The 21,745-nt window shown below is 41.4% G+C and overlaps 1 protein-coding gene across 9 annotated transcripts in view; it reads right to left on the minus strand.

Annotated features, from left to right (window-relative positions):
• Positions 1 to 21,745, minus strand: part of NRXN3 (neurexin 3) — a 1,787,606-nt gene that overhangs the window by 826,515 nt on the left and 939,346 nt on the right. The window contains exon 14 of one of the 9 annotated variants that reach the window (XM_086319420.1): positions 8,056 to 8,280. The exons of the other annotated variants lie outside the window; for them this stretch is intronic. Within the exon in view, the coding sequence (XP_086175546.1) occupies positions 8,186 to 8,280 (95 nt within the window). The 3' untranslated portion in view covers positions 8,056 to 8,185. Of the gene's footprint in view, positions 1 to 8,055; positions 8,281 to 21,745 lie in introns of those variants that run through there. 9 annotated transcript variants of the gene reach the window in all.

A 21,745-nucleotide genomic window follows, 5' to 3' on the forward strand; every position in this document is an offset into this window, starting at 1 on the left:
ATAATGAAATGGAAGCAGAACCCCGCCATAGAGTACAGCATTACATCACAGACTGAACTGTGTGATTGCCATAGTTTATGCCTTGTGAAGTAGTTGCATGTAATTTGTCTCGCACCATATCACCAATTATAAGGGGCTGATCTGCATTAGATCTGATAGGTCTAGTTCTATGGGGCATTTCATTTCAGTTATAGTTTAATTTTCAATTTTATACCTGGGCCATTGTTATCTCTCCTTATAATCACCCTAAAGGTCAGGAGCCACGTGGAATGTGAAGTGATTTTTGTACTTACCCATGTGGAAGTAGAAATCTAATAAATACCTTTGATAATGGGATTGACAAGGATGCTAATTTCTCATCTTCTGTAGGAGAAATCAAGGTTTTAACTATAGCAGAATTCAGAAGGTATAGTCAAAATTCGTCTTCCAGATTCACAAAGGGCACTGTGAGACCATCGACCCAGAGCTTCAGGCCATGTGGCTAAGATCACACACAGTGTGCTCTGTCTTCCAGCGACTGAACTTCCAGGTGAGACCAGATTAGACAGAGAAGGTCGGAGGAAATTTAATTCTTATCATCTACTGTGGAAGACTGGCAACAGCAATCCCTGCACGAAAGAAGAGGCTCCTAATTATGATTAAAAGGATAATTCAGGCAAGGTGACTCTAGATCAGCTTCAGTTAGTCCTTATTTTTGAATTTCATATTTAAATCCATTCCCTTGACAGCAACTGAAGAAGTGAAACACAGGAAGAAAATTGTCTATAAAGGATAGCATCAAACACTAATCTCCATGTAACGGAGACTCTACAGAATTTCAAAGGCATGTTGGTACTTGAGTGACTGCTATGCACCAGGCAATGTAGGGGGTGATGGGACACAGGATACAATGATGCTCTATTCGGAGGCAGTTCCTGTGGTATATGACTCCTCAGTAAGCCCTGCAGTGCAGGCTTGCTCATATCCATTTCACGCTATTTACGCCTGCTGAAGGCGGTGTGCAACATGGATGCCAGTCATTCCCATTCCTAGTAGCCATGCCCGTATGTCACCATTGGTGCCTGCTCACTCAGTCACGTCCAACTCTTTGCAACCACATGGACTGTAGCCTGCCAGGCTCCTCTGTCAATGGAATTCTCCAGACAAGAATACTGGAGTTGGTAGCCATTCCCCTATCCAGGGGATCTTTCCAACCCAGGGATTGAACCTCTGGACTGGTAGGTGGATTCTTTACTTCTGAGCAACCTGAGAAGCCTCTCCCCTTAAGTATGCACTGGACGCATCACATCTAAGAGATGGATGGAATATAGCAGGAGTGATGGAATCACTTTCAAAGTCAGATTGAAAAAGACAGTGGCTTCTAGCTTGGTTATGCCATCTCTCTCTCCCATTTTCACTGACTGAAGATAACCACCATCCTGTAAGCTATTGTACAGAGAGGTCCACATGCCAAGGAGCTGATGTCTTTGGCCAGCAGTCAGCACGGATCTAGGGCCTACCAACTGCCATAGAAAGGAGCTTAGAGGAAGATCCCTCCTAAGTTGAACCTTGAGAATGAAGCTCTGGCTGGCACCTTGACTGCTGCCTTTGAAGCACACTGAGCAAGTCACCCAGCTATGCCACACCTGGATTTCTGTGCCACTGAAACTGTGATGCATTCTTATTTACTGAAGGATCTCAGTTTTAGAGTAATTTGTTTAGCAGCAATAGATAACCCACAAAACATTATTTCCTCCTTGCTAGTCACCATTATCTAAGAAGTAACCACAAGAAAGAAGAGTAATCAAACATTCAGAATCAAGAATCAAGTGAGGGACCAGGCAACTGCAACACTGCCAACACCTCTCCTCTGGAGGCTGCTCTTCTTCCCTAAGACAAGAGTACACCCTGAGGGCTTCTCTCACCACAGAGCTGCAGGATGCCCTTGGCTAGCGCAGCAGTACAGGTAGGAGGACCCTGCAGACCACGCCTTCATATGCATTGAAAATGTGTGAAAGTCACTCAGTCGTATCCGACTCTCTGTGACCCCAAGAACTATACAGTCCATGGAATTCTCCAGGACTCGGCTAGCTGTTCCCTTCTCCAGGGGATCTTCCCAACCCAGGGATCGAACCCAGGTTTCCCTCATTGCAGGCAGATTCTTTACCAGCTGAGCCACCAGGGAAGCCCCTCGTATCAATTATGTCTCAGCTAACACTTCTACAGCTCAGTTTGGCAAAGAGCCAGTGGCATCTGACCTCCTTTACATTTCCACCATAAATTAATTAATGCCTGGGGAAGACATCTAACTTCTTTCCCTCTTGTGCCCCTGCCCCCACCCCCACTGCCATACGCACTGAAGGCCAGGGACGGCTCTTTGTAAAACTACCTGAAATACACTTAATCTTAGCCAAAAGGCTAAGAAGCACTTTAAAGACAAACAAAAATAGACCAAAGCAAAAAACCACCTGAAGTAAATGCTACTGCCCTAGTACTCTTTGCAAGCAAGCAAATCTGGATGGAATGTAATCAAACAGAGTGCGTTTGGCATCAATTTATGTTTGAGCATTGCAGGAAGATAAGTGAAAAATACGCTTTGGCTGCGAGTTAGACAGAAAGGAGGACTTAATTAAAGTTCTGAAATGTATACCATCGGAATCAATTAACAATCATCAAGGAATCATAAAAGAGAGGACAGTACTAAAACTAGCTGGCAAAGTCAGAGTTTTCAGTGGAGAGAAGGAATCCCATCCACACTTTCTGAACCAGTCGAATGGTAAGAGGCAATTATTTTATATCCTCTAAGTAATTACTCATTATCAGTGGCCTGCTGCCCTCAAGAAGCTTATGGTCTCACTGGGAAATCATGACATGTAAACCATGATCATAAATATGAAAAAAAAATAACATTGTGTGCATCAAAACACAGGCTCTAGTCAGGATTTGATCACTTTGAAGTTCCTCAACTGGAAATCAAGCCTGAATATTCATTGGAAAGAGTGATGCTGAAGCTGAAGCTCCAATACTTTGGCCACCTGATGCGAAGAGCTGACTCCTTAGAAAAGACCCTGATGCTGGGAAAGACTGAGGCAGGAGGAGTTAGGGACGACAGAGGATGAGATGGTTGGATGGCATCATTGACTCAATGGACATGAATTTGAGCAAACCCTGGGAGACTGTGAAGGACATGGGAGACTGTGAAGGACTCAGAAGCCTGGTGTGCTGCAGTCCATGGGGTTGCGAAGAACTGGACATGACTAAGCAACTGAACAAGGAACAACAACCCCCATCTATCAGTGCACGTGGACATTTATATCATCTATCTTCAACAAAAAAATAATTTTACTCTGAAAAATCTGGTGGTCAACTGAAATGGAGCAATTTATAGGTGGGGCTTTCTCTTTTCATGCATGCTCACTTGTGTCTGACTCTTTGTGACCTCATGGACTGTAGCCATCCAGGCTCCTCTGTCCATGGATTTTTCCAGGCAAGAAAACTGGAGTGGGTTGCCACTTCCTATTCTAGGGGATCTTCCCAACCTAAGGATCGCACCTGCATCTCCTGCAAAACCTGAATCAAAGGGTAAAAAATAAAATGCATAAAGATCACACAAATTAAGAGATTCTAAACTCTGAAAATATATTTGGCTTTCAATTTCCTCTACCATAAAAATAGTGGCGGCAGCAGCTTACAAAAGCAAAAATAAAAGTAGGTATGTTGAGGGATTTCCCTTGTGGTCCAGTGGCTAAGATTTCGCCTTCCAAGGCAGGGAGTGTGGGTTGGATCTCTGGTCAAGGAACTAAGAGCCCACATGCCTCAGGGCCAAAAAAAACCAAACAGCATCAAACAGAAGCAATGCTGTAACAAATGTAATAAAGACTTTAAAATTTAATAAAGACTTTAAAAATAGCCCACATCAAAAAAAACAAAAAACAAAATAGGTATAGTGAGGTAGGAAGAAACCCCCCACCCCCCCTTAAATGGTTTTGCAAATTTGAGTCACATGATCCAATGGCAGAGGCTGAAGTGTGTCCAAGGAGGACTTGATCTTATCCTGGCCCCTCCGGCCCAAGCAGAAATCAATGCAGGCTTTTCTGCCACCTGCTTGTTTTGTCTGCACTCAAGCAAAACGAGGGGCTTATCTCCTTCACAGATCAGCATATGAGATACGCCTCAGATATGTCTGCCTGTCAGGCTCATAAACACAACAAGGCACGCCGGCAGCAATGGAAGGAGAGCCCGGCTCCGGTTCACGGATTACAGACGGCAACATCCATCAGCGTAAAAACAAACAGCTCCAAACCGCTGTCCTTGGAACATGGCCTAAGAGTGTGGAGGGATGTGAGAAAGAAAGATAAAAGCTCCCAAGGTTTGCTAAGGGTGTCTCTCACCGCCTTACACTTTCGCAAGGAGAAGTGTCCAAACATATTCAAGTGGGCTAGTAGGTAAATGAGAAGCCTCCTTCTTGACTGATATGGGGGATTCTGAAATACTTCTTATATTCCCAAGAATTGATATAGGCTGTGGGTGTCTAGGTCCTGATACTCATGTTGTAGGACAGCCAACCTCTGGATCAGGGATGTCTGTCAAAACTATTTAACTCAGCACAGTTCTCTCTGAAATTAATTCAGTAACTTGACCAAATATAAACATCATAACACTTCACATGTATATACCAAACTCATTATAAGTACATTATCACTTGGATAATTATGATTATCCTTTGAAATACGTTGGATAAATAATATTTATATTTTACAAAGGAGAAAACAGCTCCAAAAAAAGTTTAAATGTGCAAGATCACATAGTTATTTAGTAGAAAAATGGAATGCACATGTGTCCTCTTCCCCACTCTAATTTATTGATTTATTTAGTCACCAGTATTTATCACAGTCCATATGGAAGGTAATAAGCTAGCTAATGCAAGCGATGTAAGTAATCCACTAAGCCTTATTTTATATAACAAAACTCACATAATGTGCCAAGGTATTTTTCTAATCACTTTACCTAGATTAACTCATTTAATCTTCCTAACAAGCCTCCTGTGAAGCGGCTACTGAGGCACAGAGAGGTTAAACAACTTGCCCACAGCCACACAGCAAGTACATGGCAGAGCTGCAGGGTGAAGACAAGCAGTTGGGCTGTAGAAAATCTTCTTTAACCACTTTACTGTGCTAAACTACTAAGACTGGCCTTTGATAGGACCAGAGGGAATGAGTGTCAATAGCAACTGTGGGGACAGGAAGGAATGGAATGGAAATAGAGTCCTTCAATACATGCCGGCTTAGCTTTTAAAGAAAGATTGGTGATAGTTGCAACAGGAAGGGACTAAGAAGCAAAGCCTTCCCTTAGTACTGTCTGTAGTGCAAAGAGTTTTCCAGGTTCTTTAAGGACCTAAGCCACCAAACATAGAGGTCTGGTAACCTCTATCACAGCGATTAACTAGGACTCCCATTTCATCGTTGATCTAATTCATGCCCAGCGGGAGGAAAATGCTGATTTAATCTGCAATTCTCTTACATAGTCCAGTGAGATGTCTGTAAGAATAAAGGCTAATTTGTCTCTAAGATATATATCTGCAGCAGGTGCCTATGGAAGATAGTTAAAGGCATGTCAGTATTCTCTTTGCACTCTGAAATCTATCTGCAGAATTAATATTCAGGATCTCTAAAGTTGTTTCTGTGGTCCATAGTATCGCTAAAAGAGGGGCGTGGAAATATGCTGGTTTCCTCAACACAGAGGACTTCCCTGGTGGCCCAGCGGTAAAGAGGCTGCCTGCCAGTGCAGGGACGTGGGTTCAATCCCTGGTCCTAGAAGATGCCACATGCCATGGGGTAACAGCCTGTGTGCCACAACTAATGAGCCCACGTGGCCTGGAGTCCATGCTCTGCAATGAGAGAAGTCACCGCAATGCGAAGCCCACACCCTACAATTAGAGAGAAGCCCCTGTTTGCCACAAAAGAAAGCCCGTGCACAGCAGTGAAGACCCAGCAGAGTCAAAAACAATCAAATACCTACATAAAAATTAAAAGAAAGAAAGAAAGCCACATACAGATGGCTCATCGTGGGATGTCAACAGGGACTGACCACACTGGAACAAAAGGGGAGGGAGAAGAGATGGAGAGACAAGAGTAAAAGGAACAATCATTTTAGTTAATAAATTGTATCACCAGAATGAACACTGTGACCCAGCAACAACAATATGAGTATCTGGCATTCCTTGAGAGTAACTGTTTGCTCATGCTTTATCATATGCGGTTCTCACAACCTTGTTAGAAAATTAGCCTAATTATCAGTTAGGTCAGACTGGTTGACACATTCAAAGGTTGCAAATAATTTTGTGTTAGAAGAGAGGCTTGTTTCTGTATTTTCAAACCACAGCTGCACTCTTTCCATTACACTACATTATGAAATTACTTTTATATTCCAGCCCAAACCACTCAGTGTTTACTTGGACTTGGAGATTTTTGATGTGCCCGATGATTTTTTTTATGAAAAAAAAAACAAAACCAGTATCTCTAGTCAGTGCCATCTACTCCCCAGTCACATCCTGGTAAGTGTTAGCAAAGATCAGGACACCACTGATGACCACCTTAACAAGAGTGCAAATGCAAGCTGCCAAGTGTCTTCCTCAATAGGGTCTTTGGGTAGCCTATTTACACTGGCTTGTAGAAGCATATAGTGGTAGCTATATTACAGATATTTACCAGTTTCATAGACATTCATAAAAGTCAGAGAAACATTTTTCTCCTACTATCCTGCATTGGGTCTGACTCTTAAAAGAAAAATCAGGAACCACCAATCACTCAAGAATGGCAATAACTCTTCTCCCATACAATTTGTTAAGGGTGCCTATTGGATGAATGATAATCAAGCCCCTTGCCAAGATCTTTTGAAATCAGAGAAATCATAAGGTAGTTCTTTATTATCTATGTATCTATCTATCCATTCATATACTCACCCATCCATCATCCACTCAGCCTTCCAAATTTTATTTCACTGTTAATTCAGTGGTAGGGGGCCAACTGCTAATGACAATACATGGGAAAAAAAGAAATGCTTTTTATTTATTTGACGTTTTTAAATTTTATTTCTCCTACTGAATTGAAAAAGTGTTGAACCAGAACAGTGTTAAAATTCAATATCGAAAATAAGGCATCTGAGAAGCCACCAAAGAAACATACTCAGAGAAATTTGATGGGGTTTTCAAAGACTCGACTTTTCAAAGATTCTCAAGTCCTTTCAGAAAAGAATTAAGAAGCCATAGAACTTAAAATAGATCAGCTTAGAATATTAATGTACAAAGAATTTAACACTGATTGTTCTAGGGCAAGAGGGTTTCCTATACACGGGCCTAATGCAACGCTGTTAAACCATCAAACTGAGTTTCACCCTATGTTTCTACTGTGTCCCTGAGACTTCCTGACACATCTATACACCTTCAAGAAAGATACTGAAGACCTTTGTAAATGATTATGATTTATTTTTTCCAGGACAGAACCTAAATATTCTACAGTAAATGCACATGTGGAAAAAGCTATGATAATTGCTATTATTAGGACAATTTGTTTAAAATTGGATCGGTTTTGTGATTGTTATTTTCCATTCGAGGCTTGGTAAACTTATTTCACCTAACAGAAAACAGAAAGACAAAAAAAGAGGGGAAAGGGTCTTCAGGTATGGAATAACAGCAAGGAAAAGCAAATATTTAAATTCCAACTGTTTGATTACATGCAAATATTTATAAAAGGGAAAATAAAAAAAACCACACATACACAAGGGGAGAACAATGTGTAAACAGGTTACTAAGAAGCCCTAACTGTGGCGGGAGTGCTGTCCAAAGTTTTCCAAAAGCTATTGAACAGCCTTTCATTACTCAGGGCTATCAAACATCATACAGCCATGACGTTTGCTTTTACACGTTAAGCTGACATGGAATGGCGACTTGTGTTGAGAGTATTCCTAAATTTGATATTTCCTTTTTTCTCCCTTCCTCTTCAAAGAGTACAGAGGAATACTACCCCTTCCTTTTACCATACAATCTGAGGATCAACGTTTCAGATTAGAATCACAGAGACTTGTCTTTGTTTTACTGTCACTGGCGTTATGGAAACTGACAGACAAATTGCCAATTTACAGGATGCCTGGTGTCACTCAGAACAACACGGGAGGTTTGTACACAACGCAGTGGCCACCTAGAGGGTCATCACAAGCTTCCGAACTTGTCACAGTGATTTTCCAAATGAATGAAATCCAACACACGCAAAACACTCTGTCTAGAGCAAAGGCAAAGAGGCAGAGCTGCAAGGAAACACACAGAAAAAAGAAGTTGACGATCACATCCCGCTTATCCTCAATAGCTCTCTTATAAATTGTCATATTGTTTTCTCTTGTCAAAGCACTTCCATCCATGACAATTCCAAACACAGGCATAGAAGAGGTCCTGAGGTTACACGTCCTGCAGTAATTGTCTAGAATTATAAATCTATCACATTCTTCAGGCTGGAAGCAAAATGCCCTCCTACTTGTAATATTATGATGCATTTTTAAAAAATGACCATAATGTGCAGCAATTTAATCACCAGGATCCAGATACTGGAACTTTCTGTGTCACTTTCACAGAAAGTTCCTAGAAGATTCAATTCCCACAGGATAAACACTAAAAAGTAACAGAGTCAAAACTTTAAAATTTATCAGAAAAGCAGTCTCTTCTCTGACCATTCTTTGTAAAGTTTTAACTTCTCAGACTCTATCCCTTTTCCCTGTTTTATTTCTCTCTGTAGAATTTAACACTATGTAATAAGTGATAGGTTATAGTCATAATAGTCAAAGGTCCATCTAGTCAAAGCTATGTTTTTTTCCAATAGTCATGTATGGATGTGAGAGTTGGACCATAAAGAAGGCTGAGCATCAAAGAATTGATGCTTTTGAACTGTGGTGTTGGAGAAGACTCTTGAGAGTCCCTTGGACTGCAAGGAGATCAAACCAGTCCATTCTAAAGGAGATCAGTCCTGGGTGATCATTGGAAGGACTGATACTGAAGCTGAAACGCCAATACTTTGGCCACCTGATGTAAAGAACTAACTCACTGGAAAAGATTCTGATGCTAGGGAAGATTGAAGGCAAGAGGAGAAGGGGGTGACAGAGGATGAGATGAATACAGAGTATCACTGACTCAGTGGACATGGATTTGAGTAAATTCTGGGAGATGGTAAAGGACAGAGGAGCCTACATGCTGTAGTGCATGGGGTCACAAAGAGTCGGGCGTGACTTAGCGACTGAACAGAAATAACAAATACGTTGTATAACTTATGATTTTGTTAACCACTCCCAATCTTCACTCAAAGAGAAAATTCCACAAAGATAGGGAATTATATCCATCTTGTTCAGCTCAGCCAATAGTTACAGAATTAATTAATGACTGTCTTCACCATACAACTAACTGTGGGCTTACAGAGCTAAACTAATTTGGACAAAGGGAGAAGACAGAGACAGAGAAGAGAGATGAAGAAGACATAATTAAAGCAGTGATAGAGAAGAGTTGGTCAGGCACACAAACTGTACATGGATTTCCCATCCTTGTCTGACATTTTCCTCTTCTGTTTTCTTGATACCATTTCTTCTCACAGCCTTAACACTTTCATTTTTAGCCAACAGCCCCAGTAAAAGGAGTTCTGTGCCCTTCGGGAAAATTTGATCTATGCTTGGCTTCCCTGGTGGGCTCAGATGGTAAAGAATCTTCCTGTAATGTGGAAGACCCAGGTTCAATCCCTGGGTTGGGGAGATCCCCTGGAGAAGGGAATGGCTACCTACTTCAGTACCCTGCCTGAAGGATTCCATGAAGAGAAGAGCCTGGTGGGCTACAGTCCTTGAGTCTCAAAGAGTAGGACACGATTGAGCAACTAACACTTTCAATTTAAGAAATACATTCAATTTGGTCTATTCATTCTCCCTTTATTGGTGGGAACCACAAAACAGAAAATTATGCCATGTTAGAGTCCTTAAAATATAACACAGTAACTCTCCTGCTATTATTAAAATGCTAAGCAATCAATGTAAAGGCTTTAAGAACCTACACCCCATAGGTTGTTCCTCCTGTGTCTTCTTCCCAGCCCTTTTTCTGGAAACTCCCATCAACTTGAATAGCAAACTGAGAATCCAGCTGAAAAATAGACAATGCTGAATAATTCTTCATTGGAGTATGTGTATTTGGATATACTCTCACTGTGCATGTGTGTTCTGAATATTATTAAACTACATATTTATTGGTATGCACCATTCTTTCTTCTTTGTCATTTCATTTTAAACGACCCAACAACTATAACACAAATAAAACAAACACACGGAATAAAACATCTGGTCCCCCCAGGAAATTAAATGCTAAATTACTATGTTAATTCAACCAAGAAGTAGAGACTTTAAATGTGAAGAAGTCAACAAAAATCAAATTTATGCTCCCCACTGTCCCCATAACAGCTAGGCTGCACATGCACATTTTATTAAGACATAAATATAAGGTAGCAGACATAATTGAGACTTAAACAAGCAACTTAGAAAGCAGTACTGTCTCTGACTCAGCATGCGACTATGACCAAATGCTATCAATGTCGAGAGTTTCATTTTTTTCTTCTCCTCAATTTTTCTTTTTCAGGAAGATATTAAACTCAGAAATTGTAGCAGTTAGAAACCGTTTTGTCCAACAGGTATATAGTTAAAGTATCTTTGTAACAAGATCATTTCCTATGTGATTAAATTAAATGGACATTCTAAAATATGTGTGCTTTGAACAATGAAAAACCTGCATTAGAAAGTAAAAGAAAAGAACTAGGGGTAAATGAGAAATCACACATAACTTTGAGGAATCTATAGATAGTTATTCCAAGTATCTGTTTCCCTTTGGGTTTTTTAAAGAAAAGTATGGTGCCCAGAGAGGATAAGGACTTTGAGATGGGCTGGACTGTATCTGAGTGGCTTTCGATCCTTCAATAAGTTCACAGCCTCATGTCTATTCTTCCACCATCATTTCTCTATATTTCAGTCTACTTTGAACAGAGCTAGAATTATCTTCTGCAAGAAATATTTTTGTCACTCCATGCTACTGATTGAACTGTGCCCCTCCAAAATTCATATGTGGAAGTCCTAAGCCCCAGTACCTAAGGACATGACCTTATTTGTGGTTAGAATAGCATCACTGACTCAGTAGACATGAATTTGAGCAAATTCCAGGAGATAGTGAATGACAGAGGAGCCTGGCGTGCTGCAGTCCATGGGGTCACAAAGAGCTGGACGTGACTTAGTAACTCAGTTCAGTCACTCAGTCGTGTCCGACTCTTTGTGACCCCAAGGACTGCAGCACGCCAGGCTTCCCTGGCCATCACCAGCTTCCAGAGCTTGCTCAAACTCATGTCCATTGAGTCAGTGATGCCATCCAACCATCTCATCCTCTGTCATCCCCTTCTCCTCCTGCCTTCAATCTTTCCCAGCAGTAGAGTCTTTTCCAATGAGTCAGTTCTTCTTCACATCAGGTGGACAAAGTGTTGGAGTTCAGCTTCAGCATCAGTCCTTCCAATGAATATTCAAGACTGATTTCCTTTAGGATGGACTGGTTGGATCTCCTTGCTGTCCAAGGGACTCTCAAGAGTCTTCTCCAACACCACAGTTCAAAAGCATCAATTCTTCGGTGCTCAGCTTTCTTTATAGTCCAACTCTCAAATCCGTACATGACTACTGGAGAAACCATAGGTTTGACTACACAGACTTTGGTGGCAAAGTAATTAATGTCTCTGCTTTTTAACATGCTATCTAGGTTGGTCATAACTTTCCTTCCAAGGAGCAAGAGAAAACAACAATCCACTTATAACATCCCTTGGCTCTTAGTAAAAATTCAAATTCTCTGGTCTAGACTATAGAGTCTCTATATCTGCACCATTTAATTTCTATATGAGACCCTACCCCTTAAGTTCTAGCAACTTTGACTTTCCACAGTCTATCCCATGTCCTTACAAAACTCAGTACCTATGCATATAACATTGTTCTTTGTGCCCCATTCCTTTCCTGACCTGGCACAATCTTACCCATCTCTTAGGATTCACATCAATTGACACCCATTAACAGAACATCAAGCCTATCAGGAACTTAGCCATCAAAAATACAAAGTTGAAAGAAAGAAGCATGATGCAGAAGGAGGCAAACATCACTCTACTGTGTAAGTCAACCGGATAAACTATGTAAAATGTCATATGCTGAGTTTTCTCTAGATATGTGTATGTGCACAGAAGTGCATATTTTAAAAATCACAAGTAACCACACTGAGATAGTTAATTGTATGTTCAACTTGGTTGGGTTACGAGTAGCTCATTATTTGTTTGAACAGTATTCCAGGTGTGTCTGTGAGGATGCTTCTACATGAGAAGAACATTTGAATTGGTAGACTGAATAAAGCAGGTTGCCCTCCCCAATGACAATGGGCCTTCTCCAATCAGGCGAGGGCCTAAATGGAACAAGAGCCTGAGCAAGAAAGAATTTACTATCTCTACCTGACAGTCCTGGGAGCTTCTCAGGTGGTGCTAGTGGTAAAGAATCCGCCTGCCAATGCAGGAGACAAGAGATTTGGATTTGATCCTTGGTTGAGAAGATTCCCTGGAGGAGGGCATAGCAACTCACTTCAGTATTCTTGCCTGGAGAATCCCATGGGCAGAGGAGCCTGGAGGGCTAGAGTCCATAGGTTCCCCAAGAGTTGGATATAGCTGAAGTGATTTAGAATGCATGAATGCACACGACAGTCTTGAGCAAGGGCCATTGATCTCTTCCTGCCTTCAGACCCAGACTGGAACTTACACCTTCAGCTTTGCTGTTTCTCAGGACTTCAGATTTCAGATCTTGAGACTGCTCAGACTCCATAATCACACAAGATAATTTCTTATAATAAATTCCAAGTTACAGATCTATATATGTAGATTTAAAGACATATCTCCTATATGTTCTGTCTCTCTCGAGAACCTTGACCAACATATACACCAAACTCAAAAGACTGATTTCTCTGAGAAATTTGGGAGGATAGGATCTAGCTGAGGGCAAAGTATAAGAGGAGAGTTTAACTTCATATTTTTTTTAAGAGCAGAAAAATATATCTATATGCTGCTTTTATAATTTATGAAAGACTGAGGAAAGGATGACACAGTATTAATACTGCTTGATTCTGGATAACGGGAACATATTAATGCATATAAAAACTACTACCCTGCTTGTACTTTAGTGATTTTTCTTTTTAATGTTTTTTTAAACTGGAATAATAAGTCCAGTCCTTGAAGATAAAGGAATAAAAAATGTTTGGTGTGTTTTTAAAAAAAAAAATAGACCCCAAAGGGAGTCACTCATGCTAAGCCCCATGTCAGCAGAGACTTACATTAATTACAGTTTCGGTTCTCCCAGAGATGGAGTCTTGAAACAGTCAATCAGGAATCACCAGATCAGCATTAGTTACGATGGACATGAGTTTGAGTAAACTCCCGGAGTTGGTGGTGGACAGGGAGGCCTGGCGTGCTGCAGTCCATGGGGTGGCAAAGAGTCAGACATGACTGAGTGACTGAACTGAACTGCCTGAACTGCCTGATAGACCTTGCAACCCCTAAAGGAAAGTAACTCTGTAATAACCAACCTGCTTTTTCGTCTAGAATAACTTTCTATTTCCTGCTCCTTTGTGCCTATTAGCTTTTCATTTTGTATAGATCCTCGGATCTCCTTTGTATCCACGAGATTGGATGCTACCCAATTTGAGTTGATTTGTGTTCAAAAACACTCTTAAAAACTTTAATATGCCTAAATTCACCTTTCAACATTAGGAAGCCAGCTGAAGACCGAGGAACACCTTGAGGAATTTGAAACATGGTACCCTTTTAAACCTGGTTTTTATAAAGAATTTACTTTTACTTCCTGGCTGGCATTGTGGTGCTGCTTTGAAAGAAACTGTCATGTAGAAAAGAGAAACCCTGGATTGAACTCACAGCCATACCACTATCTCCACATTTTATAGAGAGAGAACCTGGGGGCTCTCTCCCAGATGAAAAACAACAAGGATCATAAGACATTAAATCACTTAAGATGCTTCATAAGCCCATATAAACACTAACAAGCTACCTTTTAATTCTTTAGGAATTCATCTTGTCTTCCTCTAGTTTTATATAAATAATCAGAATATTTACAGAGTCATGTATATATCTTCACACACAAACACAGGCTTTTCTGCATATATTTGATTCAAAAAACAAGGAAATATAAATATACTGGCCAAGGTAAATAAAAGGAACATACATATTTTGAAGAGTGGATTTAAGTGAAAAAAATTCAGTAATACTATCCCTTATCCATTTACTCCTTTTTTAAAGAAATGTTGAACTGTTTTATTTGACTCTTTAATGGTCCCTCTATCTTGAGCAAACACAAATATAATAGGTTGGAAAACCCTAAAACAGTTTCTTGCTCTTGACTTTTTCTCTTCCCATCAGCTTGTATTCAAAGATGGAACAGCCTTGTTGGTGACACATCGCTTTGTCACCTTGGAAATGCTTGTGGTGATGTGGCACAAACAAGATTCCCATCATGAACTGCAGGAAGTAAGTTTTGTTAATATTAAAAGGTAGAAAAATTGTCAATTCATTGTTTGCCTAACCTTACCTTTAAAGGATAACTGCATTTGGACTCCTCTCCTTTCAAGAATGTGTAAATTTCTCAACAAAAGAATTCAGTGTTTGGAAGCTGGGAGTTTAATTTGACATTCAAACCAGAATCTATTCAACAGAAACAAAATCAAATGCAAATACACACCCTTCCTTGAATATGCCAACAGTTTGCTTCCCCACTTACCACAAAATAAAAAGATAAAGCTGTGTTAAAATTCACCTAAACTGTCACCAAATCCTCCCCTCTTTTCTCATAATACACACTATACAAATTACTGCCTTTAAGGGAGTAATTCCAGGTTGTTCACCTCAGAATTATTGCTGCCAATTGCTATTATGGTAAAACCAATTTTCCCTGCAAGAATTCACAAAACGGGTTTTTTGTTGTTTTGTTTTGTGTTTTATATTTGTCTCTTGCACAGGAAAAGAGACTGAATAGAAACATAGAAATAAAACAGAAGAGCATTACAAAACCTTTGATTACTCTAATTACACCTAAAAGGAAAACAAGACCCCTCTCTTGGTACCAGAGGTATAAATAATTAATGGAAAGAAAGGAAGATAGAAAAGCTGCAAACCACTGAGAGCTGATCTGCAGGGCCACCAGACAAAGGTGTTGGGCTCTGAAAAAGTTACTCCTTATTTCATTTTCTCCCCCTTGCCTTAAGACCAAAACTTCTCTCCCTTTCGCCCCCGGTTTTATAATTCATTGTGGAGTTGTTTTCAAATGTATTAATACCCTTCGGGGGGGCCTGTGTCAGTAAGAAAGACATTCCTGGAAACTTTGTCATTGTGCTTTATTTGGAAAAAAAAAAGAGTGAATTGTGGATGTTTAGCCTTCTTAAGGGCAGTCACAGAGAAAACTGGAGCTTTGTAAACGTTTTAATTGCAATTTCCCATTGAATTGAACCCATTGAGCATAATGAAAGAAAGAAAGGGTGTAGGTGTGGAGGGAGGGACAAGCATGAATAGGGAATTGGCAGGAGACTTCAGCCTTGCCCCTGCAGGAACCAGCGGCTTGCTGCTCCAAGCAATGAAAATCCTCGCAGGGAATTAATTCCAGGGATCAAAAGCCTGCCTGGTTTTTCCAGGTAATGGGGAAGCACTGTTGCTGATGGGACCCCTTGAAGACACCAAGTAGCCAGCGGCTAAATCAGGCAATTTAAAAATTATGGGCATTTTGCTAAATAAATGAGCATGCTTCAGTGGTGACAAAGAGGATTTCCAAACAGCTCCCTACTTGTTTATTTGCTTGTGTGTTTCACCTCAGGACAGAGAACGTTGGGCGAGCAGAGCTGGGGTCTCTGGCTGAGGTGTGATAGATTAGCCCGAGAAAACTGAAACAACAGCTATTACTCTCCGGCCCACTCTGGCATCCGGCCGGCTGTGCTGGTCCATGGTGGCGGGAAGGGGAAATGGGATGGGGAGGGCATGCGTCATCCTTCTCTTAAGGCGACAGGGTGAGTTGAGACAAGGACATGCACAACTCATGTATAACCCAGTGTGGTTAGCCAAGAGAAAAAAAAAAGGGCTAATTCTTGATGACACAGGTCTTGCATGGAGGGTAGATGTCCTCAAGAGAGAAGGCTGGGCCCACGTGCAGGGGCCCGATCCTTCAGATGACCTCGCCTCTGCACAGCTGCCCACTGCAGCTCAAGCAAGAACCAAACTCCTGAGCAGGCTCCCCCGGGCAAGTCTTACCTTGAACCTTTCTCCCTGGACTCCAGCCATGTCGGCTTCATCTCACTACCTCATCATACTCCCTCACGCTATGAGTGCTTTGCACACCCTGTTCCCTACGGCTGTGAGGCTCTTTCCTCTCTCTCCTGGTCAACTCTACCCATCCTTCATATCATTGTCCACAGCCACTTCCTCAGACAATTGCCTCCTGACCGTCTTGATTCCATCGCATCTCAGCAGCACCAAGTTCTATCACTGTGGGGTCTTCATCACTGCTGCAACTGTACCTCTGCTTGTGAGGGTATCTGATTAATGCACATCTCTCCCTTGATGATACATGCCCTGCATGAACAAACACAGTGTCTCTCTTTATGCACTGTGGTGTCCCCAGAGCTTAGCATATAGGAGATGCGTAATGGGTTTTTATTGAGTAAATAAATTAAAGAGTGCCTCTTGGTTGGAGACCACTTCTAATTTTCTGGTTTCTGAACAAAAGAGAGTGCAGCTGTACATGTAGGCCATCGAATCGACGTTTGATTGTCTATCGCAAATTATCATGACCCTATGGTGGACACTGGTATAGAGAGACCAAAAGGGCCAGAGCACGTCACACAGTATCGCGGGTAATCATTGACAGACAGCAAGCTCAGACTCTCCTCCAGGTCCTCTGTGAGAGGGGGCAGCCGTGGTCTCTGCCCATCACCTAGTAGAAGAGTCAAAGCCTCTCCTATGTGAAGTTATAACACAGCATACCCATAGCGATATATGCATAAGGTACCAGGGAAGTCAGAGGGGAAGGAAAAAGAGGAAATTTCACCCTAGTACAAATCTGAGAGAGATCTCATAATCCTATAGGAAACTGAGGTACAGAGAGGATTAAGGAAATTAGCCTCACAAAATGAACATGTTGTTGAGTGAGAATTCAAAATTGGGTTTCTCAGATTCTCAAAACCAAATCCTTTCCATCACAGCAGTGGGGCTCCTTTTGGGGGTAGGATTTCCCTAGCATTTGACATTGGAAAGAACCTAAAGTTTTTGGCTATAGGTACAAAGTGAAAGAAGTCCCTTTACCATTCACAAACCACTGGAACAGAGATGGGCGAGGGCAACTGTCATCCTGACATGCGGCTGATTTACACACATACTGAATGAACATATAACACAGGGCACTGTTTGTACTAAGCCAGAGCTGGAGACAAAGAAGACACAACATTTATCCTCAAGAACTGTTCAGGTAGAGATAGCTCAGAGAAAGAAGCTTAAATGCCATGCAATCAAAGTTCCTACAGACAGTCCGTGCTGTTTGAATTTCTTGCTTCTGTTTCAAGGCTATTTTTGCTCTTGAGATCCCCCTAAAGATTCTCTCCTCCAGCAGAACTTGTGTGGGACTTTGATCAACCTCAGAAGTACACCAGGAGGCACTAAAGCCCTGGCCGGCATTCAAACCCTCTGGTTCGATAGAGTCTGTGCATATTTCAAATTTGTTGCTTAGTGCTTTCAGCTGCCTCCACAGCAAGGGAGCTGGTCCCCAGGGCAAAATCTGCAGGGTCGTTGAAGAAATAACCCATGTTTGACCTCTGTGTTTCCTAAAACTGAAAGCCAATGCCAGAGGCAAGCGAAGTCAGGGTACTGGCACTTGTACAGAAATTGGGAAGTACACAGAAGAGCCGTCCAAGTCAAGATGTAGGATTTGGAACAGGAAAGCACCTGGTATTGAATCTCCCTGTCTGTTCATTTCAAGTCCACTAGGCTAATCGCTCCATTCTTTTAATTCCCCCTTCTCTTCACATTACCTACCATCCAGGAGAAGTTATGAGAATTAACAAGAATAAAACAAAAGGAAGCCTGCCTTGTGACTTGAGTCAGAAAGCCCGAAAAGCCAACTTGAGACTACAGTTCCTTGTAGCTGCACTGAAATGAAAATAAGTAACTCGAGACCAGATCTGGATCCACACAGAATGAGAACAAGTGTCTACCAAGAGGTTTTGGCTTGTGCAGGACCTAAGGACAGCCTTCCTGTCATAGAACAATGGCCCTCATTGGCTTGATCCACTAGGGATATGATGAAGGAAAGGAAGATGAAATTACCAAAGGAGAGGAGTACAAATGAGAAATATCATCTACTTTATGATTTTTCTTGAGGCCATTCCAGAGAGGTAAACCCAGGACACTAGCATTTCCAGGACTTTTCTGTACTTACTATGACAATTACGACAACAGCACAGGAACTGGCTGCGCTTTCTATAGTAAGAGAATAAAATATAGATGCTGAAGCTGAAATTCCAATACTTTGGCCTCCTGATGCGAAGAACTGACTCATTGGAAAACACCCTGATGCTGGGAAAGATTGAAGGCAGGAGGAGAAGGAGACAAGAGAGGATGAGATGGTTGGATGGCATCAGTGACTCTAAAGACGTGAGTTTGAGCAAGCTTCAGGAGTTGGTGATGGACAGGGAAGCCTGGCGTGCTGCAGTCCTTGGGGTTGCAAAGAGTCAGACATGACTGAGTGACTGAACTGAACTGAATAATAAAAGAATCTTGGAATAAGAAGGAACCTCAGCGGTCACTCAGATCCAAGTCTCACCTAGCACAGGAGTCGCTCATTCCAATATCCAAAGCAAAATAGTCATCCTAGGACCTCTCTCTTTTCTCTCATCAAATGCATTTTCACCTGACTCCTCTTACTTCCCCCACAGCCTGTCTTGCATTGGCCATTTATCTATCTGCCCACCCACTTATCACCCCTTTGACCCTTTGATCTTCTGCTGAATCTCACTGATCATCCTCCAATGCTGGAACAAACTAATGCCTCCTTTCTTCACTTCCTGGGGTCTGTTGGAGAAATGTTCACAGCTGTGCTGATCATTACTACTTAATGGCTTCCAGCCTTGATTTGAACCTTAACAATCCTTTTATTTACCCCTGTTAAATTTCCTACAGCAGCTGTTCTAAATGTGTGTTGTTGTGGTTTGTTTGTTTGTTTTTTTTTTTTTGTAGCCCGTCTCTCTCTACAAACCCTTTCCCTCATATTCTATTTCAGAGGAAATGTGGAGTCATCAGGCATCAGCTCCCTCAATTTTCCTCTCTGCTACCTCCACAGATTCATATTTTTACCTGTGTGAAAGGAGGACAATTCTCAATTGCTCCGATTCTGATCTTTCCATTTTATGCCTCATTCCATACCTTGCTTCATCAATGATCACTCTCCTCATCTCAATATATTATCAATTCTACTCCATTAAAAAAAAAAGTACAACCTCTCTCTAACCTTGCTTCATCCTTGGAACACGACTGCTTCTCTCCTCCCCATGTGTTGCCAAACTTACTGAAGGAGCAGTCTGCATTTGCTCTGCACAGGGATCTCGCTCACGGCCCAGGGCACAGCAACCTGGAATCTTGACAGCTCTTCGGCCTACTCCGAGGTCATCAGAAGCCTCTACCTTTTAGAACCAATGGCCTCGCCAATTTTCATTTGCATAATGTGTCAAAATGGACCTTTCTTCTTAAAGCTCTCTCCCTTCTTGGTTTTGGTGACACTCCTCTCGGCTCATCCTAAAATTTACCTTTTTCTGGTCCTCCTCCTCACTCATCCCTAATGTTGTTATTTAGGATACCATCTTTGATCCCTGTCCTCTTTCAATGACTCCTAAACCATTTTGTTTTCAGTCCCATCTTGGGTGCAAGGACACCAAGCGGCACATCTGAGGTATTAAACTCACATCAATTACAACACAAGTATGACGACAAGAAAAGCAATGTTTCCTGAGGTCTGAAAACACAGCCGCAGTCATCACCTTATATACATGGCTGTTCTTTGTAAACAACCAAATCTTCACTGGGCTCCAGTTAATATTACATTCTTCTCTCTTATTGTCTTTTGCACCTTGTTTGATAATGTACTGCTTCACCTCCTTAGACATAACCACAGGAGCATGAATCCTCAGGTATAAAAGAAGAAAGGCTGTACGTTAAGGAAGATGTGATTTATTCATTAGAGAAGGATTATCAGTGTATATAGACCAGTGCTCAACTCCTGTGCGAAGATTTGTATTCATAGCTTCAACAATCACCTTAAAGCATACAAGGCAAAATCTGATAGTCTTTGGAACATAATTAAATCAAATGTAGACTACATGGGAAAATTTTTAACTGAAAAAGTAACCAATATCCATATGCTTGTCTTCATTTAGAAAGCATCTCCATACTGGCAATACAGGCTAATCTTCCTACGTTGTAACATTTCATTAGAGCTGAGAAGCATCAGTGCCTTTTGGGAACGTCATTTACTTTCTGATTTGCCACAGTCCCCACTCCTCCTTATTGTCTTATGCCTTTTGGGAACGTCATTTACTTTCTGATTTGCCACAGTCCCCACTCCTCCTTATTGTCTTATGCCTTGTCTACTTACCTTATTTATAGTATCTGCCTATCTTTTGAGGACTTTTGCTTTGATGATCCTTGCTTGTCCTGAAAACTCTGCAATACATTCCCCCATCCCTGACTATTTTCTAAGCTCTAGATTCATATTTCCAAACACTTCCTGGACAATTCCATGCAGCTGTCCTTCAAGTACCATAAAAATTTTCCCTCTAATCAACTCCTCTGCCAGCTTCCATCATTTTGGCTAATACCTCCACTCGACCCTGGACAGAATGAATTTCCATAGTTCTTTGTTCACATCAATAATATGTATTTCACTGACTTTAATTAGCCGTTAGTTATCTCAGGATCTCAGTCTCCCTAAGGGTGGGCTCAGTGTCTTGTGCATCGTTACTCAATCTATAGCATGTATAAAGCATTTAAAAATATGTCTCAAATTAAAATGCTCAGACACATTCAATGATGGATGGTAAACAAAGGCTTTCAATTTTTGGACCACCCTATTGTATTGAAGTTAAAATATATTTCTCCCATGAATCCTTACTATGCCCTCTATAAATAAACAGAATAATCTCCATCTTCCACCAGACAGCCCTCCCAATACTTTTTAAACTGTTAGCAAGGGTCCCCATAGACCCTTGCTCCAGGTGTCTGCCTGATTAAAATCTTTTATACCTGTGCTGTTTTATCTACTGCCACTGTCATGACATTAAGTTAGGACCACCATCATTTCTCACCTGGATTGCTGCAAAAAAAACCCTCCAACTTCTCTCCATAAATCTACACTTTCTCCTACAATGAAGTCAAATGAACTCATACTACTCCTCTGTTCTAAATGCTTCCCTTCTACAGAGCCCTCAGATAAGATACAGGACCCATCAGGATCCACTCTCTGCTCAGCTCTGTAGCTGTGTATCTCTGCACTCCCTGGGGCACTATGCTCCAATCACCCTAGATGGCCCAAGGCCCCCAAGTTTGCCTTCTCTGACTTCTCATACAAGTGCCCCCAATGCCAGCCTACTTCTCAC

The sequence above is a fragment of the Bos grunniens genome, chromosome 10 (genome assembly GCF_055505025.1).
Source record: "Bos grunniens cultivar Pamir isolate PY7600 chromosome 10, Bosgru_T2T1.0, whole genome shotgun sequence".
Classification (NCBI taxonomy): Eukaryota; Metazoa; Chordata; class Mammalia; order Artiodactyla; family Bovidae; genus Bos; species Bos grunniens.